General features: G+C 40.8%; 1 protein-coding gene across 1 annotated transcript in view; it reads right to left on the minus strand.

Moving 5' to 3' along the window:
* The window catches only part of MAGI2 (membrane associated guanylate kinase, WW and PDZ domain containing 2), a 748,620-nt gene that overhangs the window by 163,443 nt on the left and 570,035 nt on the right, over window positions 1–15,142 (minus strand). Inside the window, exon 9 of the mRNA XM_063134211.1 lies at window positions 12,310–12,492. Within this exon, the coding sequence (XP_062990281.1) occupies window positions 12,310–12,492 (183 nt within the window). The remainder of the gene's footprint in view (window positions 1–12,309; window positions 12,493–15,142) is intronic.

Consider the following 15,142-nt stretch of genomic DNA (forward strand, 5'->3'; position numbering starts at 1 on the left):
ATCGAGGCGGGGAACAACAGCGAATATAAAACACATAAAAACTGATTAAAACATAGTATACATGATTCAAACATCCTTAAACACCCTAAAATTCCACTGGATAAATGCTAAAAGACTGTCAAGTTGACGAATCTCCTCCGGCAGGCCATTCCACAGTCTGGGAGCAGCAGAAGAGAAGGTCCTCTGGGTAATACCTGTCAACCTAGTTTTGGCAGACTGAAGTAGATTCTTCCCAGAGGACCTGAGTGTGCGGGGCGGATTGTACGGGAGAAGGCGATCCCACAGGTAGCCTGGACCCAAACCATGTAGGGCTTTAAACGTAATAACCAACACTTTATATTTTGCTCAGAAACTAATCAGCAGCCAGTGAAGAGATTTTAAAACTGGTGTAATGTGGTCACCCCTAGGTGTACCGGTCACCAGCCTGGCTGCCATATTTTGGACTAATTGAAGTTTCCGGACTAGGCACAAAGGTAGCCCTATGTAGAACGCATTGCAGAAGTCCAGCCTTGAAGTTTCCAGCACGTGCATTACCATCTTTAGGTCTTCCAACTCTAGGAAGGGGATTTTCACAGGAAATCTTACACTTCATTAAAGAAGAACAAACCTTTGTGCAGCTGGGGTGTCCCTCTTCCCAGGGGTTGTTGCATCCTTCCTCTATTACTGGAGCTTCCCCTTCTTCTTTTACACACAGTATATCTCTCATTGTTCACAGATACCCACAGATTCCCTATTCATTTCTTTTAATTGGAGTTAAATATGAGTAGTATACAGTCTAGTGTCAAGCTCCCCCTTCCCATTTACGGGCACATTGCCTTAAATTTTATGGCTGTGTATGATGGGCATGGGTGCAACTGGGCAAGTTTGGGGGGGGGGGAAGACCACAATCCAAGTCCATAATTTCAGGAAGTGAAGCCTCTACATATCAGAAACATAAGCTTTGTAGTGGAACAAAAAGGGGGTAAAACCTGATCTGAAATTTAAGGAGTACTGGTGTAGACATACCTATATATGCTATATATCCCATCACAAAAAGGGAATGAAGTAAGTTAGACGTCTGCGGGTCCAAACAACAATCTTTATGTAACTCTTCTTGATAAGTTCTTAATAAGATTGCAAGCAGAATAAAGCGAAGGCTGAAAACTTGGATGGGAAAAATCCTTGCCGCCATCTGAAACTATGTGGGCCTTGATAAATTGGAAAAGACATGTAATCTAATATGAAGATATTCACCCTCACCATTTAATTTATTCTGCAAATTGTTTAGGTATCTTCTGAGACGCCAAGGGCAAAATAAATTAGTAAAGGTTTGATAATGCTTATTTCATGAGCTATTTATAAGGCAATATAATATATCATGGAGGATATCACATGGACGCAGAGAATATTATCATCTGAGTAAATTTGGTTTATGGCATTTTCTGTGTATTGTAGCAAAGATGCCAAATGTCTATATAGTTTTGCATAATACACTCCTTTATCTCAAAAGATCAAAGCAAGCTGGAACATCCCCAACCCTTAATTTGAATTCACATGAAATCATATGTTTCTATGGTTCACATGAGCAAATGCCAAATCCCAGTGTGACAGTTAGAGATGCATATAAAATCTTATACAGTATGAACACGGGGAATATGTTTAACAGCACACATAAGGTGAAAATCGCAAAAAGTGAAAACAGACTTCAGTAAAGCTTTTCCTGGCAACATAAATCATCCCCTATCAAAATGCCTGGGCTCTGCCCCTGGAATGAGGAAAGTACTGAGCACTTGAAAAGTGATGCTCACAAATGCAAGTGTTGGCTGCCACCACGTCTTCTTCCTCTTCCCCTCTCCACTCAAAGGCCCATAAACCTCACCTTGAGTAAGAGAAGGCAGTTTGGCAGCAGAGATGTTTGAAGCATGTGCTTGATCTCCATGGCAAAGTATGCTTCCTTGCTGGTGTGGGAACCGGAATTATGGACAGAATCCATGGGGGTGTTTACGCCCCCACAGATTCTCTTATCCCCCCACTATTCTGTTGCACAAGTAGTCTCCGCCATTTCCACAATGGCAATTTAGCGCCTCCAGGGCACCCTGAAACAAGCAGAAATGCTTGTTTTTGGAAGGAGGCAGGTCCCTGGAGCTCACATAAAGGAGCTCCACCAACCTGCCTCTTTCCAGAAATGAGTATTTCCGCTCATTTCAAGGCTTCCCTTAGAAAGTGCTAAACCTCCCTTGGGTAAGTGGTGGTCCTGCTTGCATAATGGAATTGGTGGGACTTACTGCTTATGGAAGGGAACTGACAGGGCAGAAAGGAGTCACTGAGGGCATAAGCACCCTGTTGGGTTCCGCCCTATAAGTCCCAGCATCCCCAGCAGGAAAATGCCACTATTCCTATTTATTAGACTGTAAGCCTGAGGGCAGGGACTGTCTTTTTTGCTAAGTGTAAGCCGCTCCAAGAGCCTTTTTTGGCTGAGGAGCGGGGTATAAATATGATAAATAAATAATAATAAATAATAATTCCTTCAAACACTGACCCTTCTCCCCAGTGGAAAGTGATGTGAACAGCATGTGTAGCATGTGAACAGGATTGTTTTCTCACTGATGCTGGGAAATGTAGAACCAATTACCGCCCCAGTGGCAAAGGTTGCTCTACTGCAAGTTTAACCGCCTGTCACCACTGCAATCCTCTTGCTCTTTTCCCCTTTGTAAGGGTTGTGGGCCTTTGGGAAACAATGGAAGGCCACCATAGCAGGCCTTTCTAGCACCCACAAGATGTTTTGCAAGTGCTCATAGGGAGCACCCACAAAAGACCGAACTTGTGCAATCTTCTGCATTTATCTATTTAACTGTTTTTTTAAATTGTATTTTATTATTTAAGGTGAAACAATGCAAATAAACAACAGTTCCCTCCCCACCTCGATGAGAATACCAGCAAAAAATATGGGTAACATGGACAAAACAAAGTTGATGTTCGCAAAAAGACAGAAAAGGAGTGTGTGTGTCTTCCACCAGTTAAATAAAAGTACTGTTCCAAAGATCAACCATGTGTGGCTGGTGGTCGATATCCATATTCCTTGGTCACCACATAAGAAATAAAATTAAACCAAGTTTTATAAAAAGTGGTGGCGGTTGTGTTGCTTCTTCGGTTCTGGGTTTCGTTTGTTAATTTGTCCATAAGAGCTAAATCCTAAAGCTGTGTCAGCCAGATTTTAAATAAGCCTCCATCCAGGGATCTTTATCTATTTATCAAAGAATTCCTAAACCATCTTTCAGGGCACACTGCCCTCATTTTATGTGTATACGGTTTACACATAAAATTTAAAAAACACATAAATACATAGTAATTACACAGTCATGAAAATATCACATCCGGTAATCAAGAAATAGCAACAGATAAAAACAATTCTAACAGAGCACATCAGTGAAACCTGACTAATTTATTTTAAACTATTCAGAGTTCTTTTAAAAACAACAATGCTGCATGAAAGATAGAAGCCTGGCCATTTGGGAAAAACATATATGCTGGAGCAGTACTAACGAGAGCCAGTGCAGTGGCTAAGGTGTTGGACTGGGAGTTGGGAGATCCGGGTTCTAGTCCCCACTCGGCCATGGAAACCCACTGGGTGACTTTGCGCCAGTCACAAACTGTACACCGCCTTGGGTTCATTGGAGGAAAAAAAGGTGGGATATAAATACAATAATAATAATAATAATAATAATAATAATAATAATAATAATAATAATGCATCCTAATAAATGAGAAAATGACTGAAAATGTAGTAGTATGGAAGCTGAAACCAAAGATGGAATGTTTTACCCTACCCTGTGCCTGCTTACCATACCCTGTGCCTGTTTGCATTCTCTTCCCCTCCTTATTGTTTTACTATGATTTTATTAGATTGTAAGCCTATGCGGCAGAGTCTTGCTATTTACTGTTTTACTCTGTACAGCACCATGTACATTGATGGTGCTATATAAATAATAATAATAATAATAATAATAATAATAATAATAATAGTATAAAGCAGGTTTTAAAACCTCTGGCCCAAGTTCCCCTGGAAGCCCCACTCCTTTCCCTGGAGGTCCTGCCCCTTTCCCCAACCTCTAATCATTTGGAGGTTTCTCAGCTTTTGTGCAGGTTTTCCCCCGTCATTCTAAAAGGCTGAAATGCCTCCCCTAAGTCTTAGGCCACAGCTAGACCTAAGGTTTATCCTGGGATCATCCAGGGTTCGCCCCTGCCTGAGCACTGGATAACCTGTGTGTCACCTAGATGAACAGGTTTGACCCCTGGATGATCCAGGGATAAACCTTAGGTCTAGCTATGGCCCCAGTTACTGGCAGCAAGAACTTTAAGCCAAAATATGCTGCCATTTTTGTCACCGACCCCTTTTGCCCCTCCTCCACCACTGGAATGTGGTCCTCGAGATTTCATCCAAAATGGAACCTGGCCTTTGGGTTGAAAGAGGCTCTGCTCCTCTGGCTTAAATAATTAGCACTATTAAACCTAAAACTAAAGATAGAATGCTTAGATGATGAAATTTCAAAAGACTGTTCTAGGTTATTAACCTGTATCATTACCAATTCTCACTAGCTTATCAATTCTTTATGCAACAGCACTAGATCCTTTTCTGAAAGCTCTTGTAATGAAACAATATTACTGAATGGAATAAGAAATCAGATGAAAACCACTATTTCTAATTTATTTTTGTCACAACTTGCAAATAGATAACCAATGAGATGTCAGCTATGTTGTTCATTAGAATCTTTTTCTACAACTGCAGTTTCATAGGCCTACAGTCTTCCAGGCTCTCTTGTTCTAGGATCAGGAACAGGTGGAAAGAAGATGCTTTAAGGTAGATTCCTGCATTGAGCAGGGGGTTGGACTTGATGGCCTTATAGCCTCCTTCCAACTCTACTATTCTATGAAGAATGGAGTAGTGCTTAGAGTGTTGGACTGGTATTTGGGAGATTCAGGTTCTAGTGCCCACTTGGCCATGAAGCTCACTGGACTCATGGACTCTCAGCCTAACCTATCTCACAGGGTTGTGAGGATAAAATCGAGAGAATAGAACCATGTAAGCCACCTTGGGTTCCTTGCAAGAGGAAAGAGGGTGAGAGAGATATATGTAACAATAAATAAATAAATAAATAAATAAATGAAACCATAGCACTGTGGTTGGGTTATAAAAGTCTAGTTTACAGCAGAGAGAGTTCCATTTGACTGGTGGTATGAAGTGGAGGAGAGGGATGAAAAACCAAGATCCCCATTATGTTAGGTCTTGAAGGATCTCATAGGATGGTCTATGATCACGGTGGACTGCAAAAGTCCATTTCACACTATACGAAGCACAACTGGCCTCTCCCCTGACCTTTATTTATTTATTTATTACATTTATATACCGTCTCATAGCCGAAGCTCTCTGGGTGGTTTACAAAAGTTAAAAACAGTGAACATTAAAAAGTATACAAAATTTAAAACCATCGAAAACATAAAAACAACAGTATAAAAACAACGGTATCCATTTGTGATGTCTACAAAACAATTGTGATGTATACATAACACATATAATTATGTATTTTATTTCATTTTATTTAGAAAAATGAATATGCTGCAAATTGTCAAAGATATGTATGAAAACCTAAAAACATCCCAGGACATTGGCATGTTTACACTCTCTCCACATGTCAGGATTTTGTTTGTTTCTTTTTTTAAAAAAAATAATCATGTATAATCAAGTAAGGAGATGACCTGATTCTCCAGAATATATTTTCTGATCTGCATGTTAAAACAGCAAAGTAAAGAAAACAGAAGTATTATGAAAAACATAAACCCTCTGCAAGTACAAGATAGAAGCTGAATCATTTATATTATTATCTTAACACCAATTAACTATTTTGTACATTGCATGATTTATTGGGAACAAAATGTAACTCTTCATAAAATTATGTTTAGTGCCCTAAATTATGTTTAGGGCACTAAAAATAGTATTAGAAGATGGTTGGTTATTTAAGACAAAACAAAAAGGAACCTTTTGACCAATTCTCCAATAAACAACCAAATATTACACCTGTAAAGAGTATTAATTATTAAAGGCACTTTGTTTTTTGTATATCACATAATGTATAGCTATCATAACAGGAAGATGTCTTAATAAGTGCAACAATACCTTCGGCAACTTGAAAATTTTTTCTACATCCTAGAATCTAGGAAACTGTCATATTCCCCACATTATGTCATATGTTTTACCATGCTCTGAACCACCCTGAAAGCTTTGGCTATTGGGGAGCATAAAAATGTAATAAATGAATGAATTAATGTTAAAATCATGGGCCAGCTACATCAATATATCTTGTGGTGCAATAACAGGAGGAGAATGTTTCTGCTCAGAGCCAGAATGATAGCTTAGGAAGAACCTCATAATTTCTTTATACTTGCCTTACCTTTAGTGGCTGGTGGCAATACAACCTCAGCCTGTTTAGGCAAGTACATTTAACTGTCCTGGTGCCACCGTAACTGGTCCAGTAGTTGTTACATCTGTACAAAGGCCATTTAGCCTGATCCCATGAACTGCTATTTATACACAACAATCCACAGAATTGAGTCGTGAGAAAGAAAGAAAGAAGGTCATCAGTGTGCAAAGTCAAGAAAGAATTGGGGCTGAAAGCAGCACATAGAACAAGAAAAATGGAAGCAAGCAGAACTCCATATCCAAGAACAACTGAACAGCAATGCAATTATGCAGAGATAAACAGAAAGATAGCAAACAGAAAACCATACTGAAGAGCAACTGAGGAGCAATACAATCATGCACAGATATGCACGAATGAAGATTACACTTCACAGAAGAGAAAAGGGTGAAGGGGAAAAGGATAAAGGAAAACGGCAATAATACAGTAAGGAGCAACGGAGATATACAGATTTTTTTTTTAAAAAAAATGTCTATAAGTCATTCTTGCCTCCAGAAGCACACATATTGATGGAGCGCTGATGCTTTTATTTGAAGATTACTTCTTCTCTTGCAAATTTAAACTCTTCTAAAGAGGTCCCAAACCAATGTCTATTTTATGATATTTCACTCTTGATTCATATCCCATTATTTTTCCATCACAACCCAAGAAAGTCCTGAGCTCTGCAAAATTCGAAATCTTATTTGAAACTGTGGCTTATTGTAGGTCTTCAACAGCATGCAGAAAATATAGAGTTCTGCCTGGCTCAGAAAGCAAGGGCGGCAGGGGTGGGCGGATAAGCTCAGAAGAAAATGCAATAAAACTGAAAGCACTGGGGGATTTGAATTGAATAACTCTGAAATACAAGCAAAGGCTTTATCCAGATATTTTGCTTAACATAAATGGGAATATACAGGTATTATTCTGGCACTGGAGAGAGCTCAGCTTGAATGAAAGTGATAGAATTACTATGAAGTAAAACAAAACAAAAAAATTATTAAAAAAACAGATGAACATAAAGGCTATGAAGTTTACGGGCCCTTCCAAGGTCATATTAATATAGACTGAAACAAGTGTTTAATGAGTCTCTGAGAAACATAAGAATTCAAATTTCTTTGTAAATTTATGCGAAGATAATTTTAGGATTGACTATAATAAGATCAAAATGGCTGTAGACATTTGTAGGCAGTGAATAGTGTCCACTAATTAAATGGACTGTAGACAGTGTCAGAATAAATTTGATGCTCTTCAAGGTACCACAATACTCTTTGTTGTGTTTGCTGCAACAGACAAACGTATTTACCCCTCTAAAAATTGTTACAATGGAAGTCACCAGACCCAGCTATATACAGTGGAAACCTATTGATCTTGCATCTGATGAAGTGGAACAATGTCCCCAAAAGGTTATATCAGATTAAGATATAAGATTTTTTCTTGTTTTTTCTGCAACATACTAAATAGGCTACGTCTCTGGAAATTAGCTCAGATTATGTTAGTCCAATAATACCGAATCTTCCTGGAACTATGGATGTGCTTGCTAGAATCCAGAAACAGAAACATTTGGATTCGAACAAGCACATTTCCAGATTATACTTTAGGCAACTCACATCCCCATTCTGCATTCACACCATGGTGACTAGGGATGGGGCAGTTATACTTCAATATTCATAGTTTTCTGAATTTTGAAGTGCAGATCTCCAGTCAAAAATGCATACAAAAATGCATATGTTAGTGGAAATTGCACATAAAAATGTGTATATTTGGAACAATAACATACAAACCCACATTATATTAGGGGGAATTGCAAAAATAAATGCATTAGTGAAAATGTGCACAAAAATGCATCTGAATTTTCATGTGGACTTTTAAAATGATCACAAACTGATGTGGGAACAGAAAGAACTTGAGGTTGTAAAAAAGAGAAAATGAGCAAAATCATAATTGACATTTTCATCCATCCCTAGACAAGACACAGTTTTTTTATGCTAGGTAGATTATTGTTGTGAGTTTTTTTTTTACCCCTTGCAGGCAACTTGCCCTCTTTTAAAAATCTCGTCATATCCTGCCCACAGCCCACCCAGTTTACTTATGTGGATGAGTGAATTCATCTTCACGAAACACGTTCACTTGTATCTTTACAATGCTGTGTTATCACCTTTGCTTGCCTTGACTAGTTTAAAAATTATCTGTTTATATCGTGAATTCAAATCTCCCCCAAACAGAATTAGAAGTACTGAAACAACTAGAACACAATATGTGATATATCATAAAAACTCTAGCAAGATGTACTTGCATGAGACACCATCAGTCATGAAGTCCCCATAATTCATGTAAGCTAGGAAATACGTAAGCACTATCAGTCTGGAACAGCCCTTATCATGGAACAGCAAAGCTACTGAAACAAATTGGGCTCAGAGAAGGCATCTGGTAACACTGAACTCAAATTGAATCAGATCCAGTGGGATTCACCAATGTTTAGACATAATGCCCTCTTATGTTTTGTTATCGTCAGACTGTATTTCATGTATATCTCATTTTATCCATATCATTTGCCAGTGTGCAGTGTAGAGAATTGAGGCTATGGTGAAAGCAGAAAATGCTGTATTCTTCTCCTTACTTTGCCCCATACGTTACCATATCTATGATAAACTTTTTTTGAAGTGTCATATTAATTAAACAAGTTTTATTTATTTATTTATTGCATTTTTATACCGTCCAATAGCCGAAGTACACTTGGCTCAGCCTCTGCTGTTCCGCCCTCTGCCTCACCAGTCACATTGGCCACTAGCCACCATTAGGATATACACTATAACCATGTATTTCTAGAAGATGAATGTGATCAAATAAGTAGAATTATCTTGAACAGTTTGATTGTCTGTTTTGTTACTATTCTCAGCAGGTTTATGGTGACGCTTGAAAAGATAGGAAGCAAGTGAAGTTTTTCCTATGAGGCTAAGTATTGTGCTGGTGTATGGTAAGGTTACTTGGCTAATCCAGTTAAATAAAGGACTTTTAGGCTCTTTAGGTCCCGGTGGAGAAGCCAGTAACAGTTAAAGTTAAAGCACATAGCCACAATTGTTCAAATCCAAATCCAAACACATAGCTATAAAGTATCAAAACGTGAAGGAACATATAGCAAGTGGAAGTTTAAAGTTAGTTTATTGTGAGTCCAAAGAAAACCTTGCTGACATGTTCACAAAGCCACTAGGTCCCACCAAACAAAGGGAAGTTTGTGAAACTTTAGGTTTCAGGGAGGACAAATGTAAATAACTGTACAATGTGTTGTTAAATCCAGTGTAAACATATGAAGGGGTGTTGGATCCTGGAATGGATCCTGGATATGTTTCCAGGGATTTACTAATTGCTGAGGAGCTGGAGGAATCAGAAGACTCAGCAGAAAACTTAAAGGTCAACATTGCACCTGGACATTGATGTCATGATTGAATAATTGGTGACTTGATTGTTTCAATTAAGGGATTGCAAGCAGTTGCATCATTGTACAGTTAGCCTATAAAAAGGATTGTATTCCATGTACATGTATCAGAAATGATCACTCTATCAGAGCTGTATTGACTGACCGTATGTAAGTATTTGTATTTGTGAATGCCATAACTAAATTATATTTTTATATGCCAGTAAAGGTTTGTTTAAACCTACTGAAAGTCTCAGTCTTAATCTGTGTCTGTGCTGATTTGCTGGAAACCGCTGCAAAACTCTGTTGTAAGGTTATTGGCCAGAATCCCAGTCTGGCAATAACTAAAATAAGGTTGTAAATATTAGACCAACATATTCCAATACTCTGCAGTTGCGAACAGAAAATAAAAGCCCAATTCCACCAGTTCCAATACAATGTGGTTATATAAACCATTTTAGCGAAGGGCCAAATGTGCTTTTTAAGTATAGCACCTATAAGTTTAAGTTCAAGGACATGTAAAGCTCCCTTTAATTTTGGCACAATGCCTTGTTAATGAACCCTGAGAAAACACCTCAGACACAAACAAGAAAAAATGGAGGTCACGATCCAGTTCAAAGGCGATTAATTCGTTTTACTGTTAATCGTGCTCCAGAGTTCATTCTGATTTCTAGCAAAGCTCTGGTGCACCATTTCTTTCACTAACAAACCATCTGGAATTTTGACACTTTGTGCCAATTTTTAGCTTAAGGTCAAGGAGAACAATGCAAATAAGCTCAGGATGGATTAGGAGCTCCCAACATTACCCAGAGGTACTTGGTTAAAGTTACATTTCATTATCCCAAAAAGTCAGCAAGCCTTAGTAATTCTGTTTTAAAACCTGTGAAGGTTGAGCATTTTAATTCTTGAAGATTTTCATCTGCACATCATTGTCAATATATTTGTGTGTACAGAATATACAATGATTCTGGATGATATAAAAAAGTCCAAATTATGGCTTCTTCTCATACATACTCACAAATCAAACACAGAAGCAAATGTAAACATAAAACCGCTGTCTCATTAGCCTACTGGTGCTTTCTTCCAAGAGTGTTCTGGGTTACTGCTCCATGAAAGACATATAATCTTAAATTGGGAAATAACATGATTCAAGAGGAAGTTGTTGTGGGCTAGGGGCTAAAATTCTTGAGTCTGAAGCACCTGAATGTGGCCTTCTACAAAATGCTGTCTTGCAGCCTAATTTCCCCCATACGTAAAACAGGTTGGCTGAGTGATGGAAGACTTGGGGCGTTTCAACAAGACCTGGTGAACCACTGTTTGTACTATTGGCTGTGGAACTACAGAGATGTTCATGTGCCAATTGAAATCTGGTACTCTTTTGACGTGCTGGACTGTGTCCTCTAGATATGATTACTGGGCCTGTGGAATGTGGTTACAAATTATATGAGGTTGCCACATCTCCAGTAGTTTCAGGGTGCTGGTGCCTTTATGGAAGAAGGAATGGACTGGTCAGTTTTCATTTCCCTGCTTGACCAAAGCACTGCCCTCGTGTCTGATTTTGCATTAAGCCAGTCAGGGTAGGGGATGGGGGAAAAGACTGGGAAATGTCATAAGAACATAAGAAGAGCCCTGCTGGATCAGAACAAGAATCCATCTAGCCCAGCATTCTGTTCACACAGTAGCCAACCAACTGCCCATGGGAACCCACAACTAGGGCATGAGTGCAACAGCACACTCCCATCCCTGTTCCCCCGCAATTTATGTACATATGCGTATTGCCTATGGTACTGGAGATAGAGTAGCCATCAGGACTAGAAGCTATTAATAGCTTTATCCTCCATCAATTCATACAACCCCCTTTTAAAGCCATCCAAATGGGTGGCCATCACTACATTTTGTGGCAATGAATTCCATAGTTTAACTATGCACTGTGTGAAGAAATACCTCAATTTATCTGTCCTTAATCGCTCATGAATCAGCTTCATGCGATGACCCCGGGTTATACTATTATTAGAGCGGGATAAAAATGTCTCCCTATCCCCATTCTCCACACACCGGGCATAATTTTGTACACCTCTGTCATGTCTCCCCTCAAACCTCCTTTTTTTCCAAGCTAAACAGTCCCAGCTGTTGTAATCTTCCCTCATAGGGGAGCTTCTCCAGCCCTTGGTCATTTTAGCTGCCCTTTTCTGCACCTTTTCTCAACTCTACAGTATTTAGGTGTGGTGGCCAGAACTGTACACAGTATCTCAAGTGTGGTCATACCATAGATTTGTATAATGGGAATATGATCTTTGCAGTTTTATTCCCAATACCTTTCCTAATTATGCCTAACATGGAACTCGCCTTTTTCACAGCAGCCGCACACAGCCCAACTTCTTACAAGTGTGTCTCCATAGGTGGTTTTGCCCCGCACCTTTGGCTGAGTTTCATCCTCCTCCAAAGGAAGGAAACCCTCTGACTTACCTGTTTCCATTTTGCCATCCTGTGCTGCAGGCCCATCGGGAATGACACTCTTCACCTGGAGAAACTCGTCGGGCTCATCCCCACCAATGATGGTAAATCCAAAGCCCATATTGCTTTTTTTAAGGGTGGTGCTGAGGAAAGTCCCCTTCAGTTGTGAGGCATCACGGGTGAAAAGCGGTTTTTCTACATCAGTCAACATAAAGAAAAACAAACAAACGTTTGGGTCATGCTGTAAAAGCAACCACGGCTGGGCTCCCAAAGTGCAGCAGAAGCGATAGCAGGCAACAAGGCGGCATATTTGAAACATAAAAGCAAAATAAAAGTGCAAGCATTCCCAGAGAAACAAAAGCATTAGTGAGTTATCTGATATTTAAGGCAAAAACCCAGCAAGGGAAGAATTGGCTTATGTAAAGCGGTATTTCTTTCCGTGTCTTAATGAAGTTAATTTGAAGTTGGACTTTTGGAGTATTAAAAAAGCTGTCCGAAGATGAAAAAAGTTAGTCACATTCTTTTTTTTTCCCATCTGTTGAAGTAGCTTTGTAAAATAACAATACTAAAGAGAGTTACTCTTTACTGCTTCCTTAGCCATTCGCAGGGATGCGTCTATGTGTTTGCGCGTGTTGGGTATCATCTCAACAAGCGGGATTTTAGTATCTAACAGATAACATGTACAACTTGTGAGACAGCTCAGTGACCTAGACATCGGCTTTCAGTGTGGCTCTTTGTGAAGTGTGACAAAGACCAGCAGGCAAAAGAAAAGCCTCACCTGACATCCAGTGCCTTTGTTCTGTGCTTTGTTGTAAGAAAAGGTATGGGAAAAGGTGAAAAGGTTGGTGGGGTGGTGTTTTTTTTTTGAAGAAAAGAAAAAAAAAACTTAGCTAACTACTTTTGTTTTGTTTTGTTACAAAAGTGCAGCCTGGGTAAGTAGCAGCACTTGGACATACCATACAGCCTGTACACTCCGGCATTGTCCCGCCGACACTGGGACAGGTCACTCACACTGCGAGACCTCTGAGGAGCAGGGCGCGGGTGAACATGTTTGGGCCTAGGTAATGTTGATGAGGAGCTTTCTACTGTTATAAAGGAGAAGAAGCCTCATTCTTTGCCTACAAGCTTATGTAAATAATTTAATCTCTACACCCGAAACAGACTGTCAACCACTTCCCTCCACCCCTTGCGAGCATTAACCTCGTCATCACCAATATATTTATTCTTGTAATTTCCCACCAAACAGGGCTATAAAGCCATTATTCTCTAAAAGGGAGGTGCGGTTCCCTAAGGAGGCAGAGGCAGTTCCAAGGGGAGATACAAATTCCTCTGACCACCCACAGCCCCCTTTGGGGTATGTCCTTGGGCAAGAATCAGTGAGACTTTAAGTGCTTGAATGATTTGATTTGTTTGCTTCCCCCCTTTAAACAACAGCAAAAGTGAGAGGGGAATGAGTAGGATCATGGCATATCCCCCCCCCCCGGCCCCAACATGCCAAAAATTGTTCTCCTGATACTGTACAAGTCCTGGGAGGTAAGTTTCTATTGGCAACAATAGAAGCTTCCCACCCTAAGCTAATAGGTGGGGATTTTTGGCAGGACTGCAGTGTGGAGGGAAAGGGTGAACTCCCCCCCCCCCATGTGACTCAGTCCCAGGCCATTTCTACACCTGCCTTTTTTCCTGGGATTGTCCCGGGGTCATCCCTGTGCATCCAAATGGCACACAGGGGATCCTGGTAGCAGGCAGGGATGATCCCTCCATTTTCCTGGGATAATCCTTAGGTGTAGAAAGGGCCCCAGTGTCTTCATCCCCACCTCTGTGGCTGAAAGTCTTTGGCTCTAGAAACTGTACCAGGAGACAGAGGGCTCATCTATACCAAGCAGGATATTCCACTATGAAAGCGGTATATAAAAGGCAGAAGCCACATTACTGCTTTAAAATAGTACTGAAGTGCACTGACAACTGTTGGGGGCCATGACACATCTACACCAAGCAGGATATAACACTATGAAAGTGGTATGAAAGCAGTATACGTTATGTGTCAATGGGCCCCAACAGTAGTCAGTGCACTTCAATACCTCTATAAAGCAGTAGTGTGGCTCCTGCCTTTTTTATATCGCTTTCATAGGGCGTTACTAGACGAGGCTGTAGTGCGCGTTACCTTCCGCAGTCGTGTCGAGGCTTCCAGATGACGTTCACCAGGATCCGTCGTTATCCTGCGGTGAAGCCTCTTTCTCCCGACTTTAAAAAAGTGAGTTCTAGTGCACCTTTTCCTGGCGGCCCGCGCTAATTCGGAGTACGTGTGGGAGGATGTGAGGTCACTGCGGTCCGCACTGGTCAGGAAAAGGCGTGCTAAGGGGAGTGGCCAGTGGCTTCGGTCAAGCCGCCTCCGCCATTTGCGCCCAGCCCGCCAGCTGGGGCAGCGCGGCGGAGCGGCTTTTTTTTTTTTATTTCCACAGTGAGAATTTGTGCAGGAACGGAGGATCGGAAAAGTGGCTGGTGCGCTGCTGGGGCATGTGCGCCTGTTTTTTCTACTGCAACCTCTGCGTGGGTCAGTTTTCGGAAAGCCGGGCATCCCACAGTCCGCCTTCATGGGGAGTTGGTGACTCCTCGCGGTGGGCAGCCACCGTGGCCGCATAATGGCGGTGCTGTACGCTGCCTGTTGGTGTGGGTACCAGGCTGGCAGAGGGCAGAGCTGTTTGTGGGCTGCTGCCATGGCTACGGCCAGATGTGGGTTGGCTTCTTGGGATGGGGCAGAGGGCACAGAGGCGGTCATTGGCGCCGACACCTCAGAGGCATGATGGGAGATGTAGGCACAGAGTGCCCATGCAGACGATTGACCTCG

The sequence above is a fragment of the Elgaria multicarinata genome, chromosome 9 (genome assembly GCF_023053635.1).
Source record: "Elgaria multicarinata webbii isolate HBS135686 ecotype San Diego chromosome 9, rElgMul1.1.pri, whole genome shotgun sequence".
NCBI lineage: Eukaryota > Metazoa > Chordata > Lepidosauria > Squamata > Anguidae > Elgaria > Elgaria multicarinata.